This window comes from Syngnathus scovelli, chromosome 4 (assembly GCF_024217435.2).
Source record: "Syngnathus scovelli strain Florida chromosome 4, RoL_Ssco_1.2, whole genome shotgun sequence".
NCBI lineage: Eukaryota > Metazoa > Chordata > Actinopteri > Syngnathiformes > Syngnathidae > Syngnathus > Syngnathus scovelli.
This window is the reverse complement of record NC_090850.1, coordinates 3,110,818-3,127,682: the sequence shown is the minus strand read 5'-3', so window position 1 is coordinate 3,127,682 and position 16,865 is coordinate 3,110,818. Positions and strand designations below refer to the sequence as shown.

General features: G+C 43.0%; 1 protein-coding gene across 2 annotated transcripts in view; it reads left to right on the top strand.

The window, feature by feature from the left end:
- shank2b (SH3 and multiple ankyrin repeat domains 2b) overlaps window positions 1-16,865 on the top strand; it is a 262,152-nt gene that overhangs the window by 61,457 nt on the left and 183,830 nt on the right. For both annotated transcript variants that reach the window (XM_049717383.2, XM_049717384.2), the window contains one exon: window positions 13,946-14,012. In XM_049717383.2, coding sequence (XP_049573340.1) covers window positions 13,946-14,012 — 67 coding nt within the window. The remainder of the gene's footprint in view (window positions 1-13,945; window positions 14,013-16,865) is intronic.

Genomic DNA, 16,865 nt, shown 5'->3' with positions numbered 1-16,865 from the left:
GTCCCGGGGGAGGCGGGGGACATTGAGTCTGAGTGGACCATGTTCCGTGCCTCCATTGTTGAGGCGGCCGACCGGAGCTGTGGCCGTAAGGTCGTTGGTGCCTGTCGTGGCGGCAACCCCCGAACCCGCTGGTGGACACCGGCGGTAAGGGATGCCGTCAAGCTGAAGAAGGAGTCCTATCGGGCCGTTTTGGCCTGCGGGACTCCGGAGGCAGCTGACAGGTACCGGATGGCCAAGCGGAACGCGGCTTCGGCGGTTGCTGAGGCAAAAACCCGGGCGTGGGAGGAGTTCGGTGAGGCCATGGAGAATGACTTTCGGACGGCTTCGAGGAAATTCTGGTCCACCATCCGGCGTCTCAGGAGGGGGAAGCAGTGCAACGTCAACACTGTTTACAGTGGGGATGGCATGCTGCTGACCTCGACTCGGGACGTTGTGAGTCGGTGGGGAGAATACTTCGAAGACCTCCTCAATTCCACCTACACGCCTTCCATTGAGGAAGCAGGGCCTGGAGACTCTGAGGCGGATTCTCCAATCTCTGGGGTCGAAGTCACTGAGGTAGTTAAAAAACTCCTCGGTGGCAAGGCCCCGGGGGTGGATGAGATCCGCCCGGAGTTCTTAAAGGCTCTGGATGTTGTGGGGCTGTCATGGCTGACACGCCTCTACAACGTTGCGTGGACATCGGGGACAGTGCCTCTGGATTGGCAGACTGTAGTGGTGGTTCCCCTTTTTAAGAAGGGGGACCGGAGGGTGTGTTCCAATTACAGGGGAATCACACTCCTCAGCCTCCCTGGTAAGGTCTATTCAGGGGTGCTGGAGAGGAGGGTCCGTCGGGAGGTCGAACCTCGGATTCAGGAGGAGCCGTGTGGCTTTCGTCCTGGCCGTGGAACAGTGCACCAGCTCTACACCCTCAGCAGAATCCTCGAGTTCGCCCAACCAGTCCACATGTGTTTTGTGGACTTGGAGAAGGCGTTCGACCGTGTCCCTCGGGAGGTTCTGTGGAGGGTGCTTCGGGAGTACGGGGTGCCGAACCAACTGATAAGGGCGGTTCGGTCCCTGTATCACCGATGCCAGAGTCTGGTCCGCATTTCCGGCAGTAAGTCGGATTCGTTCCCAGTGAGGGTTGGACTCCGCCAAGGCTGCCCTTTGTCACCGATTCTGTTCATAATTTTTATTGACAGAATTTCTAGGCGCAGCCGAGGCGTTGAGGGGGTCCGGTTTGGGGACCTCAGCATCGCGTCTCTGCTTTTTGCAGATGACGTGGTGCTGTTGGCTTCTTCAGGCCGTGATCTCCAGCTCTCGCTGGAACGGTTCGCAGCCGAGTGTGAAGCGGTCGGGATGAGGGTCAGCACCTCCAAATCCGAGTCCATGGTCCTCGATCGGAAAAGGGTGGAATGCCCTCTCCGGATCGGGGATGAGATCCTGCCCCAAGTGGAGGAGTTCAAGTATCTTGGAGTCTTGTTCACGAGTGAGGGGAGGATGGAGCGTGAGATCGACAGGCGGATCGGTGCAGCGTCGGCAGTAATGCGGACCCTGTACCGGTCCGTTGTGGTGAAGAGAGAGCTGAGCCAAAAGGCAAAGCTCTCAATTTACCGGTCGATTTACGCTCCTACCCTCACCTATGGTCACGAGCTATGGGTCGTGACCGAAAGAACGAGATCTCGGATACAAGCGGCCGAAATGAGTTTTCTTCGCAGGATGTCCGGGCTCTCCCTTAGAGATAGGGTGAGAAGCTCGGTCATCCGGGAGAGACTCGGAGTAGAGTCGCTACTCCTCCACGTTGAGAGGAGCCAGATGAGGTGGCTCGGGCATCTTATCAGGATGCCTCCTGGACGCCTCCCTGGGGAGGTGTTCCGGGCATGTCCCACCGGTAGGAGACCCCGGGGACGACCCAGGACGCGCTGGAGAGACTATGTCTCTCAGCTGGCCTGGGAACGCCTTGGGATCCCCCGGGATGAGCTGGATGAAGTGGCTGGGGAGAGGGAAGTCTGGGAGTCCCTCCTAAAGCTGCTGCCCCCGCGACCCGACCCCGGATAAGCGGAAGAAGATGGATGGATGGATGGATGGATATATATATATATATATATATATATATATATATATATATATATATCCATCCATCCATCCATCCATCTTCTTCCGCTTATCCGGGGATATATATATATATATATATATATATATCCATCCATCCATCCATCCATCTTCTTCCGCTTATCCGGGGTCGGGTCGCGGGGGCAGCAGCTTTAGGAGTCATGCTTACAACCAAATAGATAACATCAAATAAACATGACTTGTTTTCATTTAGGTTTCTTAGAAATGTACAGTTAATCATTATTTTAGAAGTATGAAATAACCACTGTGGAATACCAATAGCTACTTTAATCAGTGTATAGTTAGCCAAATATTTTCAATCCCCCGAGTTAATTGTGATGTGCTTTTAAGTTTGCATCCAATAGATCAAATTCAGACAAAAGCTTTGCAATCCATGAAAAACTTATTGAATGTCTTCACTTCAATCTCTCCATATTGGTGTTATTTCAATATATTGTGACCTTATTTCTAGTCCTGCCTTCAGTTCCTTACAACATTTTGGGTCCAACAGTTATGATTTACAACCATAGACAATTGAATTTAGACCACTATCACCTCCTGCAGCTCTTCGCTTTGAATTGGACATCCACTTTTTCTTGGATTTTTTACATTATGTATTCTATGTCCCCTCTCTGCATCCATTGCAGCCTGGTGATCCTAAAAGGGGGATCCTCCCATCTGTGGTCCCTTCTCAAGTTTTCCCATTTTTCCCTTCGTAGGGTTTTTTTAGTTCTTCCTTGCCCTTTTGGGAGCTTAAGGTCAGGGGATGCTTTGAGAATACAGTCAAACCTAAGTTTTCGACCACAATCCGTTCCAGAAGGCGGTTCGAGAAGTGAATCGGTCAATTCCGAATCTATTTTTCCCATTACAAATAATGGAAAAATAATTCATCCGTCCCAAGCAACAAAATAAACCCGCCATTTTTAAGCATTTTTTCATTTGCGCATTTTTGTCAGATCGCGCAACTGCAGCGCACCGCCGAACGCGCAACCGTAGCACGCCGCCGACCGCGCAATTGCACCGCGCTAGTCGCATCATTGTGACAGAGCCGTCGCTGAAATTTTGAAAATATTTTTAAAGTCCTGATGTACTTTCTAAAATTTAAGTGGACCCCAGCGCGCAGGGAGCTAACTGTCGCATTGCTTTAAGAGCGTCTTTGTGTTTTAGGATGGCTTTACTGCTCCCACTTGCTATCTTTGGAGGCATGATTAGGGGTTAATACAATCCTCAAAGTAACGAAAATACAATAACGAACGGAGTCAGTCGGCATCCGGGCCGCGCGGTTGGGTTTTCTCGTGTCCTTACGGTTCATCTCGCGAGGTTCGACCTCCGAATTTTGTTCAACAACCAAAGCAAAACAATCTCGAATTTTTTGTTCTAATTCCGAATTGTTCGAGAACCGGGCCGTTCGAAAACCGAGGTTTGACTGTAATTGTAAAAATAAATTTGTACATGTAAAGCCCTTTGAGACTGTGATTTAGGGCTATACAAATAAACTTGACTTGACTTGACCACTATAAAAACTATGCCCAGATTAGTATAATGTATTTTCAAATGAAATGACCACATGATATCTATGAAAAATGTCATTATTCAACTTTTGAGTCCATTATTCAGGGGGGCGTTAAAGCTATTAGTCCTCTTTTTAAATAATTTTGTCCCTTATTTTGTAAAATGTAAAGATGGGCTAAGAAATATCTTAAAATAATGGCATAACCTTTCCATGGGCTCCATTTAGGAGAGGCCAAAAGGGTCAGGTGCGGTGGGACTTCAGTGCTAACAGTGCCAAATACATTGGGACCTGACATGTTGTGACTGGGAGGAATGCACCCCGCCTCCTTTTGATACGAGGATACACAGTTTGTTGATCAACCTTGTGGCTGCTTTATCAGATTTGCAGCCACATGTCTTGGATGCTTGGGGAAGAGGGAACTGAGCAACAAATAAATCACCAATACATTGATACATTGGCTCCAATTGTGGGGGAGGATGCTGGTCCGATCTGGCAGACCCAAACGAAATATGAGGATTTGCTTGGAAAGACCACTAGCTCTCATAGAAAGATCACTCTCTAAATCTAAAGGTAAGGCTAGAGAGGCACAAACTGAAGCTCTTCTACTGACCCTGACCTCAACACAATGACAAGCAGCCACTAGACATGCTGTGGACTCACTTGATTTCAAGCGGAAAATATTCTCTTGCACTTACTATCTTTATCTTGTTGCACTCTCCACCTACACATGAAGCCAAAATCTGATCGCAACAAATGTGTGCCTGTGTTCTGAGTGGCTGGCAATCGAGCTTTTGAACATTACTGTGGTCATTGGAAAATGCATAAGAAAGCTGTACAATTGTGGAAGATTTTTGATTTTGGACTTTATAAGATTTCTGTTGTTTTTTACTTTTTTGAATTGAGGATGGGTCATTCACCTCCAATAGCCAATTCGTAGTCATTTCTCAACTTTACAAAATCTTTTTTCAAGAGCTACACGGTGTTATCCCAATGCAAAACCTGGGAGGGTTGTAAAGTAATACTCCACTTGCACTACTCCTCCTGTACTTTTGCGCTATTATACTGAATGTCTGCTGTATGCACAATTGCACCATTTCCACCAAGTTGCTCTTATTTATTCATTGCTCTTATTTATTGTATTATTGTATTATTCATTGTATGTGCCTTCTCATTTTTACTTTTTGTATTGTTTACTTGAATGTGTAATATGTCTTGTCACCGTGGAATAGTAGGAAGCGTAATTTCGATCTCTTTGTATGTCTTGACATGTGAAGAAATTGACAATTAAGCAGACTTTGACTTTGAGTTTGAACATGTTTCAGGGTAGTACTAACCCAGCGGTCTAAGGCGCTGCATGGAAGCTCCTTGGGTTCAGATCTCACCACTTTGAAACTGGGTTTAGTAATACCGTCTGCTTTCTGAATGTGGGCCACTGCTCTCACGAAGTTGTTAAGTGAAATAGAGTGATAAGCTCCTTCTGCCACAAAGTGGACCTGTTTCATTTTCTCTATTATATTTTGTCCTCTTGCTGCCATACAGTATTAGGAGCCATCAAAGTTTTTTTTCCAAAATGCCAGCGTCTTTGCCTTTCATGGTAATCCTGACTGCCATCCAATTCGGTAACTACACTTTGGATTCAGAAGAGTCTGGTGAAAGAAGACACAATTTTTCCCACGTGAACTCAGTAAATTGAGGATGGGTCTTTCTCCATGTGTTCCAGCCAATCAGTTGTCAATTCTCAACTAAACAATATTTATTTTCAAGAACAACATTTGCAAGGCTTTATGTGAAATTCATTGTTATCCTAATGCGAAAACTAGATTGTTTGATAGATGCTTCATAGGTTCCATGTGCCACAGCCAATCTGTAGCTTTACATTACTAAAATAGTTCCAGTTAGCAGAGGATGGTTTTGATCCATCGACCTCTGGGCCTAGCACGCTTCCGCTGCGCCACTCATTTCCACTCATTTTGTTCTCCCTTGTCTGTTACCAAGCCTTAGGGCCCAGCAATCGTAGCTGTCCTTTTATGGTTCTCTTTGAAGTTGTTCGCCTCTGTTGCAATCGGGCTTCATCACATTAAGAACAAGGCTGGGTAGGACAGCACTCACATAGATATTGCTGGGAAAACCACCAAGTTAAAGGTACGCGGCAATTACCGTATTGGCCCGAATATAAGACGACTCTGATTATAAGACGACCCCCTCTTTTTCAAGACTCAAGTTTGAAAAAAGACTTTTTTAACACCAAATTTAATTTTTATACAGAAAATAATTACAGTACATCTGAAACAAATGATTATAACAATATATTTGAGAGAAAAAGCATGTTATTTTGCCTCATTCAAATCATGCAAAATCTGTCTATCACATCTTAATATCTGAACATTTAAATATGTAAACTAAAGTGGAATCACGTTTGTAAATGGATGGCTTCTGGTTTTTCCATTTTCTGTTATCTCCTCTTATTTTCTTCTCTTTTCTTTCTTACCGCCATTTTTTCTTTTTCTTTTTCATGCTACAGCTATTTTTCTTTTTCTTCTTCGTGACAGGGGTTCGCTTTGGCCTGGGGAGTTAAGTTCAGCATTCGCTTTAAAGATATCTGGCGCCATCTAGCGTTGTGAATGGGTATAATGTCTAGACCCCGAATGTAAGACGACCCCCAATTTTTCAGTCTTATTTCAATGCAAAAATCATTGTCTTACATTCGGGCCAATACGGTATTTTAACGTTTTAATGTTAATCATCTGTAATAGGAGCTATAGGAGCTCTATCTATCTATGTATCTATCTATCGATCGATCCGCCCGCCCACCCACCCATCCATCCATCCATCCATCCATCCATCCATCCATCCATCCATCCATCCATTATTAGTACGGCTTGTCCCCATGGCGATCGTGGGATAGTAGTTATAACTGGCGAATTAATTTGATTAAAAAACATCTCTAACTGATGTTGTACTTGAAAATGTAATGCCATAATTGTAGGCTAAGGTTGTTTGAATGCTCAATAAGATTGTGAAAGTGAGTGTAGCACTGCTCTTTCTACATGTAACAATGAACAAATATTTTGTCCTTTCATGGCACTTACCCACTCAGAAATTCGTGTGAGGAAATGACAGTAATCTGTAACTTTATTAACACTGAACTTTCAAAGGTTGTCATAGTTGCAGCTAGAAGTCGTGTTGGTATTAAAAAATATTGTGACTGTATTAAAAAGGTATTTAAAAGTATTAAATTCCACTTCCACAGTTTTTGCATATACCTGGATATTGTTCAGATGAAACACTATCAAAAGGGGTAGTTTTGAGGTTCAAATGCAAAAAGAACCATCTTATTCTGATGATTAAGTAGATTGATGTATAAAAAGAGAACTAGTTTGTTCTGCTGCACTTTGTGTATGCTAATTAAGAGATATTAAGAGAATTAGCTTTTTTGATATCATTGTGTTTTTATACATTTTGAAATCAGCAAACCTGAATTACTTTTAAAAAGTAAAGTAAAAATATATTGTTTATTTGGACGTGCTTTTAATTAGTATAGGTTTGTTTTTTAAAAAGCCATAGGTACAGATAAATATATTCTGTAATAAGTAAGAGAAGGCTTTTGGAAGACAAATATTCTTCTCAGTTGAATAACTGCTCTCAAGCTTTGAGTTCATGTACCGTAATTTTCGGACTGAAAGTCGCTCCGGAATATAGGTCGCATTAGCCATAAAATGCATAATAACTTGAAAAAAAAACATATATAAGTCGCTCCGGAGCATAAGTCGCATTTTGGGGTGAAATGTATTCGACAAAATCCAACACCAAGAACAGACATGAATGAGCAACAACAGGCTAAACGATACGTATGCTAACGTGACATAAACACAAACGAAGAGCTGAGAACGGGCCTGACGTAACATTCAGAGTTATTAAAAAAACTATCACATAAATAACACATTTATAAAACCATCTATGTCACTCCAATTCATTAAATCCATCGATCGTCCTTTATGTCAACAATGGGTGCGCGCCGCTGACGGCGCTTGCACTTTAAAATATTCCACAGGCCCATATAACGATATATAAATTATATATCAAATAACTGTTATATAAGCAATAATATTATCAAACCATCTGTGCACTCTAAATCATTAAATCCATTGATCAAATTCCTCGTCTTTTGTCAACAACGCCACGTGTGCGCCCTGACGTCAGCCTCGTCGTTATTCCACAGATCTAGTATATAACTATATTGTAGCGTTAACAAAGTACAAGGAAAGATGTGGGTTTGGTAAATGGCTCTTTATTTAACAAAACAAACTTCCAGGCGTGTGGCGGCGTGGACTTCCAGCCACGGAGGTGGAAGAGAGATCCATAGAATAGGACCGGGCGTGCGTAAAAGCCATGAACGAGCCCCATCCACCGTCCCCGGACAGCCACCCGGCCGAGCACCGGCCCTCAACATCTATCCACGGAGGTGAAAGAGAGCTCCGTAGAGTAGGACCGGGCGTCACTCCAAATCCTTAAATTCTTCAAACTCTTCGTCCTCCGTGTCACTTAGAAACAAAGCCGCTAATGATGCCGGTAGTACGTGGGGCCCTTCGTCATCCTCGTCATCCCGTGATCAATCTTTGTCCTTTTTGTAAACAACCGCCAGGCTGCGCCGCGCTGCTGACGTCACTTGAAATTCAAACTACAGTAATCCCTTGCTACATTGCGGTTCGTTTATCGCGGTTTCACTTTTTTTTTTTTGAAAATTTTTGAAAAAAACACATATAAGTCGCTCCTCATTATAAGTCGTCCCCCCCACCCAAACTATAAAAAAAAAAAACGCGACTTATAGTCCGAAAATTACAGTATTTCAATTTCTGAAGACAAAAATTGATAGCAGCCACACCAAACGGAAATTGGCCACAGAAAAGGCCAGAAATAGCATCTCCAGGTAGTCAGTCACAATTTACTGTCCTTGTAAATTGGTGCATTGGAAGCATAACAATAGAGCTGTAATTTACGTATACATATGCCTGTTGCTTTCAGCCCAAATATGCAGTACATTATGCTCGTTGTGTCCACTTATCCAACAGATTAAAAAAAAAATAAAACAATTCATCTTTCTGTAAATAAGGGTTCGACATTTTCTTATTCAGATCTTCAGAAACAATATGCATGCAATGTGCATAAGTGCACATTCTCACAACCAATGCTGATGATCAGTTATGAACTGGGTAATTGATTTCCGCACATGGGCAGTGAGTATTAGGTTTTTAACATCATATCTGCTCTTGGATAGCAGTGTTCCTTCCACCTTTGATACTGCGTTATGAGCCAGTAAATTCCAGGATTGATTTCAACCCTGTATCCTGCATTTTTACCTTGTACAGAGAGCAATAGAAAGGCCGAAAGAAAATGCAGCCATTTTTATCAACTCTAATCCATATTGTGGAAAACAAGCAAAATTTGGCTTTTATTTGATTTGCATAAAGGACAGTTGGAACCTCATCATAACAATAAACCATGGGAATGCATCCTGCATGTTAATTGCCATTACTAATTTACTAATTATACCATTAGGTGCTTACTCCCAGTTTGAACTCTTGATAGGATCTTTTGAACCAGAATGTTCCCACCAAATTTCCATTGTTCAACTCCGCTGCAAGTGCCCCACTTGCACTACATTTACTTCTGTTATACACAACCATATGTGTCTCCATGGCAACCAGAGAGGAACAGGAAAAGAGTCAATGTGAGGGCGGTGATGATGGTCTTGGCAGTAGTGGTGGTGATGGTGGGTGGCCAAATGATAATGAAGAATATATTGTGACTACGTTTCCTGTTGCTTTTGTAGGTGATTTTGTCCTTGATTTTGCCTTGCGTCATCATTTAAAATGACCCCAGAAAGAATTTAAAGATGATGCATGATGTGTAATTTTCCATATAAATTAATACAGTTTTCAGGTGTCTTGAAAAAAGCTCACAGTGTGTCCATCGCATGCCCTGTTGAAAGCCATTGTTTTAGGGGGGACTGCCTGGTCTCATGCAAAATTAAAATCAGCCACAGCTCATTCGATGTGACAATGTCTGTGTTACCATGGTAACAAGGGGTGGAGCTTGGCTATGCGCACTGCTTGGGCTAAAATACGAGATGTTCTGAGTGTCTGACTTTAAAACAAAAATAAAGTGAGCGTGAAGCTCACGCAAGCATCTCAAAACACCGTAAAAGCTTTTACTGTATCTTTCGATCTAAGAAAGAAAGGCATGCTATCCACCGACCTCATGGCAATGTTAAGCGGTTATGTTTGGTTATGTGCATGCAGCATGCACATAACCAAACACATCTACAGAGACATGTTTTATAACATAGGCAGCTCACATTATAAATACTTGCAATGTACAGTCAAAATGTAGCATAGTTGTGTTATTTTAATAACATTTTTGTACCACGATAATTTGTACAACCAAAAAGATGTTTCACACTTTGGAAGCCTTTTTCCACTTATCTGTGGTTGCAAGGGTGATGCAAAGTCCAAGCCACTTCATTTGGATGAGAACCATTTTAATAATCAAGTAATTGTTTAGAACCATATTCAAATCTCAGATTTAAGCCTCTCAACAGTAATTCTCTGAATTCTGTTGCCCTTCATGAAAGCAGAAAATCAATTACAACAAAAGCAATTATCTTTTGGGTTTAATCAAAATGCACATATTTGCAGGCATCTGCTTTTACTTTAAAAAAATCAATATCCTAACCAGTAACTGATTATGTTTAAAAAGGTTTTGTCCATCCAACCATTTTCTGTACCGTTTGTCCCCACGGGGTCGCGGGCACAACATCAATCCCTAGTTTTAGGTGTTTTTGGAGTTTTCATCACTAAACAATACCAAATAACAATGATATACAATTTATCAGATTATTCAATTAATTGATGAAGGCATTGATAGCAAAAACTATTCTAAAAATATTATACAGGGACAGGCAGCCTTAGTGATCAAACTCTTCTTGAGAGATAGGGGCAAAAGTTTGTCCATCCGGGGATGCCTCAGAGTTGCATTAAAAGAAGCAGGATAAGGTGCCTCGAGCATCTGATTAGGATGCTCCATGTTGACTAAATGCTCAATTCATTTTTATATTAAAATGTGTATTATATCTGAAAGCTGTTTATGCCCTACTCAAAATATTTTTATGCAAAAGTAGGATGGTCCAGAAGAATGTTCACATAATCATCTGTTTGTTTTCAATAATCTATAGCAAAACAGTGGCACGGTGGCACGCCGTTAGGTTCCAGCACGCACGCGACCCTCGTGAGGATAGCGCAGTTCAGAAAATGGATGGGCATTCACCACCCCCGTCACTGTTATTTTCCAAATCAATGCCAACTAGATTAACAGTGATCTGCTGGGAAGGGGTTAACTGCCTGAAAAAGGTTTTCAAATGGCAAGTCTAGGCCTCAAGTATTCAAATTACTATCTTACATTCAAATCCCAGTTTCGCTGTTGTCACAGTGTTGGACCCAATTTGAATTACAGTAATCCCTCGTTTATCGCAGATATTTGGTTCTAAAAACCACCCGCGATAAGTGAAATCCGCGAAGTACGGTCACCAGCAAGAAGTACTGGGCAGGCTAACGAGTTAGCGGAAATATGCTAATTCACGATCGTGCTAACACGCGAAATCGGACTTCTAAAGGAATGTAAACGAACATTTGGAACAATACTACATTGTCCTAAAGGTTAGACACGTTTCCTCAATTAGACGTTTTATTTTTACTTTTAAAAGCCATGATAAATGAAACGCGAAGTAGCAAGGGATCACTGTATTTTAACTGCCATTTTAGGGTATCTCAAACTGTAAAATGATATCTATTTGAATTGGTTTTCAATTTATTTTCTAACATCCACATTTCAAATAAAAAATGTTAGTGAGGTAATATCCCCATAGCAGAAAGGAAAAAAATTGTTGTAGTGCCTTTTTCCTAGACCTAAAAATTGGGGTTGCCTATAATTGATACCCTGATGACAATATATGCCTCTCTAGTGGGTTGTTGTCAGTGTTGAAGTCGTTATCACTCTGACTCTTCCTTCACATGTCACACACTTGGAGTCATCATTAGATCAGCTATGAGGTTCGAGTAAAAGTGATAAGTTCGTCTATCACCGTCTCACTTTGCCTCAATATGACACTCTCACTTTGTTTCAATATGACACTCCAGCCCACACTGAGTGTGCATGGCTATCTTGCGTTCCCAAGAGAATAGTCAAATATTTGTCACACATGTACAAAGTGAAAATGGAAGTCACATATTGTTAGTTTGCAAGGTAGCCAACATTCACATACAAAGACATGACCCTTGCCTGTCACCTCCACAGGAGGCCTATCATTTTCTACAATGCATAGGGACTTGGCAATTAACTGTCATTTCAGTTTAAAGTATAGGCTTTTGTAGTTACTAGGGAAGTGGAGCTAAAAAAACAATGAGGTTCCCTTTTTGTGTACAGCATGATCAAATGAGACCCCCAAGTGCTCGTTCTGAGAAATTCAATGTTTAGAAAAAAGGTCAACTGTGGAGGAAGGGGGCAGAGTAGGCTACCGCAGCTCTCCATCGCTCTTCTACTTGTATTTATTCTTCAGAATTCAGAGTGGGCATGCTTATATAATGCTGTTGGGTCTCCCTTGAGGTGTAAACGTGTGCGTGGGTGCATGTGTGTGAGTGAGTGAGTGCGTGTGTGCTTGTGTGCGTGTGTGTGTGCTTGTGTGCTTGTGTGCGTGTGTGTGTGTGTGCGTGCGTGCGTGCGTGCGTGCGTGCGTGCGTGCGTGCGCGTGCGTGTGTGTGTGTGTGTGTGTGTGTGTGTGTGTGTGTGTGTGTGATAGCGTGTGCAGTGGAAATGAAAGATACGGTAATACCCGACAATAAGTGTGCCTGTAGAAGCCACTGTAAGCAGAAGGAGCATGTCAGTAGGAGCTCTAGGTCAATGAGCGTAACAATCTCTTTCTGATCGGTACGAGAAAAATAAAATCTCTTTACTGTCCTCTCGTGGACATAACTAACCAAACATATAACAGCTGTCCACCTAATCATCTCAACTTGACTAAACCAAATGTTACTAAGTTCTGTTGTTTTCATTATTCATCTCAGTACAGCTAGGTACATGCGTGCATATATGTGTGTGTGTGTATATATATATATCAGTTCTTAACCTGGGTTCGATCGAACTCTAGGGGTTCGGTGAGTCGATCTCAGGGGTTTGGCAAAGCCTCCACTGCGAATGTCCGAACATACCTGATTCATCGTGTAAATTTGTGATGTCAGATCTGAACTGGGCTCGCAAAGGCAACAGCAGAAGTCACACTGATTTACAGGTGTGTAATTTGTTGCGAGTTCATGCATTGTGTTGGTTTTGTTCTTTTAACAAGGTGATGCTCATGCACGGCTCATTTTGTGGACCAGTAATAAACATCAATGTCTTGAGTTTGAAAAAAATATATATATTATTTTTCACCAAAGAGCGGTTCGGTGAATGCGCGTATGAAACTTGTGGGGTTCGGTACCTCCAACAAGGTTAAGAACCACTGATTTAGATAGATAGATAGATGGATGGATGGATGGATGGATGGATGGATGGAGGGAGGGAGGGAGGGAGGGAGGGAGGGAGGGAGGGAGGGAGGGAGGGAGGGAGGGAGGGAGGGAGGGACAGACGGACGGACGGACAACTGAAGCTTATTGAAAAGGGCTTTGTAGTTTCCAAATTATTCAGAACACAAACTGTATTTTGTAACAGTCATCTGTTGTGATAAGGCAACAGAAAGCTTAAAGGCAGAAACGCATGAATATGCGACTTGCATGCTCATGTGTGTGTGTAGGTGTGTATGTGTGTGTGTGTAGGTGTGTGTGTAGGTGTGTATGTGTGTGTGTGTGTGTGTGTGTGTGTGTGCGTGTGTGTGTGTGTGTGTGTGTGTGTGTGTGTGTGTGCGTGTGCGTGTGTGTGCGTGTGTGTGTGCGTGTGCGTGTGCGCGTGCGCGTGAGCGCGCGCGCGCGCGCGTGTGTGTGTGTGTGACAGATGATTAGATTCCTGGCTACAGATGGTTAAATCCATGAAGATTACAAATCAGAGGACTCCCTGACTATTTCACTAAAGGAGGGGGGGTGCTTCCATTTTATTGCATTTAACCTCAGTGATCAGCAATGTGAAAAAGATTAGATCAAATACACACAACTCCTTCATTCCTTGTTAAATCTGTTGACATGTATAACACCCAGCTGTTGGTGAAAACTAATACAGCCTTCCCAATATTGTTTTGTTGTGAAGTGATTTTTTTTTTGGTAAAAACATTATAAATTAGAGCTTCTCTATTTCTCTCTTCAGGTTGCGATTATTGCTGGGAACTTTGAGCTCGCGGAAATTATCAAGAACCACAAAGAGACTGATCTGGGTGAGTAAACTAAGAAAACCCCTCTCTGCCACCAGTGTGTATTTCAGAATCTCTTCTGGGATACATTACAAATCCTCCATGCCACGATCTTTTTAAACGACCTCTCGGTATAATCTCCACTATGGGATTAGGAGAACCAAGAGGATGAAAGTTTGTGTTTACACCAGGACAATCCGAGACCGATTAGGCTGAGAGAAAAGACCAATGCCTTTGATGCCTCGATGGCCAGGAGTGTCCATCATGTGGGAATTTGATTGGTTGCTTTCTTGACATGTTGATGGAAAAATGTGTGTATATTTGATTCTCTGTGGATGGATGTGATGAAACTAAGAAATGGATTAAAGGATTTTTATATAGATACGAAATTGGTGGTGGTGGGCGGGTTATACAACATAATGCTCAGTTTCGTGTGTGTTGTGTAAGATTTGGGATTAAGATGTCAGAAGTTTTTTTTCTGTGTTCCTATGAGAGTTTGTAAGAGATTTAAAACACTTGGAAAGTGGATGGAATTTTTCAGGAACGGGATGATGGAAATCAGAAGAATAAGAACTTTCAGGCCGTGCGCAAACACTTACACACCTCCGCTCTGTTAGATATTTCAGCAAAGGCAAAATGAAAGGCAATGGGAAACATTATAAAAATGTGTGAAATGCCAGAAACAAAAGTTCTTGCGACAGATCCTCTATTCAGCATTGCAATTGTGGAGCTTTTAAACAATGTAAGGGGCGTACTGTATTAGATCGGATTTTAATCCAAATGTGTTTGTGGGCACAAATGAGACAGAGTTGAAAAGACGAGAGAAGAATTCCATCCATCCATCCATCCATCCATCCATCCATCCATCCATCCATCCATCCATCCATCCATCCATCCATCCATCCATCCATCCATCCATCCATCCATCTTCTTCCGCTTATCCGGGGTCAGGTCGCGGGGGCAGCAGCTTTAGGAGGGACGCCCAGACTTCCTCTCCCCAGCCACTTTGTCCAGATCATCCCGGGGGATTCCAAGGCGTTTCCAGGCCAGCTGAGAGACATCGTCTCTCCAGCGCGTATTGAGTCGTCCACAGGGTCTCCTGCCGGCGGGACATGCCCGAAACACCTCCCCGGGGAGGCGACCAGGTGGCATCCTGATGAGATGTCCAAGCCACCTCATCTGGCTCCTCTCAACGTGGAGGAGCAGCGGCTCTACTCCGAGTCCCTCCCAGATGACAGAGCTTCTATCTCTAAGGGACAGCCCGGACACCCTGCGGAGGAAACTCATTTCAGCCGCTTGTATCCGGGATCTTGTTCTTTCCGTCATGACCCATAGCTCGTGACCATAGGTGAGGGTAGGAGCGTAGATCGACTGGTAAACTGAGAGCTTTGCCATTTGACTCAGCTATCTTTTCGCCACAACGGACCAGTACAGAGTCGGCATCATAGCAGACGCACCGATCCGCCTGAGAGAAGAATTGATAATGGAAAATACAACTCAGCTCCAATTCAACATCTTCTACAACAAGCATTTTATTTATAAACGTGATCACAAGTTCACAAAGCCTTTATTGGACTACTAAGCAACGTCTTTCCAAACCATTCAATTAACTATATTTTGTTTCTCTGCATTTTAATAAACACAATTAGACCCCCAAAAAGGCAAAGAAATAGAATAACAAAAATTTAAAGTTGCATTAACCTGCCTCTGTAAAACTGAAATGCAATGGAACTTTAGTTTTACTTCTTCTTCTTATCGTGTCTTTGAAGTGCTAGTCAGATGGCAGTTTCCCATGTCTTTGCACAGTCTTTTGCATTGCCATTGAATTCCGCGATATCTTTTGAGCTGCAGGGGTTGGGTAGTAAAGGGCAGACAAGGCAGTGCTGCATGGTATGGTCCTCTTCTCCACATTCACAGAGGGTTGGGCTGGTTTTGTAGCCCTATCTGGCCATAGCAGCTTAAGATCTGCCTGTTCCTGTTCTCAGGCGGTTGAGTGTCTTCCACTGGACCCATGGTGCTTTTGAGCCGGGTGGGAGATCTTCAGAAGGGGGGACTCCCATGTCAATAGGAGGGGGGTCATTCTCAAGTTTTGCTGTCCATAGTTGGAGTCTTGTTTCTTCCTGAGATGTTGTAAGGGGCTGGACATGGCTGAGGAAGCTTCTCCTAGACTTCAGTCGTTGGGCCGGGGGTTTGCGTCCATGAAGGATGTGGCTGAATAATTCTTGTTCTTTTTCTACTCCTACAAAGCTAGCTGTGGACGTCTGCCACATTTTCCAGGTTTATTCAAATATTCTGCAGTAGTTTTATCCAATATTTCTAGTGAGCTACATAAATCTTTATTTGGATTGTGCTCGCAAGGTTGTAGTGCACAGAGCGAGCTCGGGGATTACAGGGCCTCAAAGAAAATGAAAAAAGATGAAAAAGCAAATAAATAATTGAGGAATTTGAGTGGGGAATGAATGGAGAAAGGGATAAAAATATAATCTAATCTAAGAACGTAATCCTGCAAATGTCTCTCACATGGACACCATTCATCAGTGGGCAGAATCAGTCAGCAGTGACCTGGTCAGGTTTCACAGTAAATGGAACATGGTGCAGGATTAGTTTCAAACACAACGAAAACGCAACCTCCCTCTCTCTTCAAGTCACACAAATGTTTGAGTAATTACAGTTCAGTCATCGGGTTCTTGTGTTTGGCCATCTTTGCTTTGTCTCCACTGATTTGTTCGTGTTGAATGTTGGAATAGGACATTTTTGTTCTTCGATCCTCCACTACCCACTATGGGCTCAACCTGTTGCAGAGGTGGGTGCCCCCTCAATTCGACTTGTGTGTGTAATTGTGGAGGTGTGAGAGAGAGAGAGAGAGAGAGAGAGAGA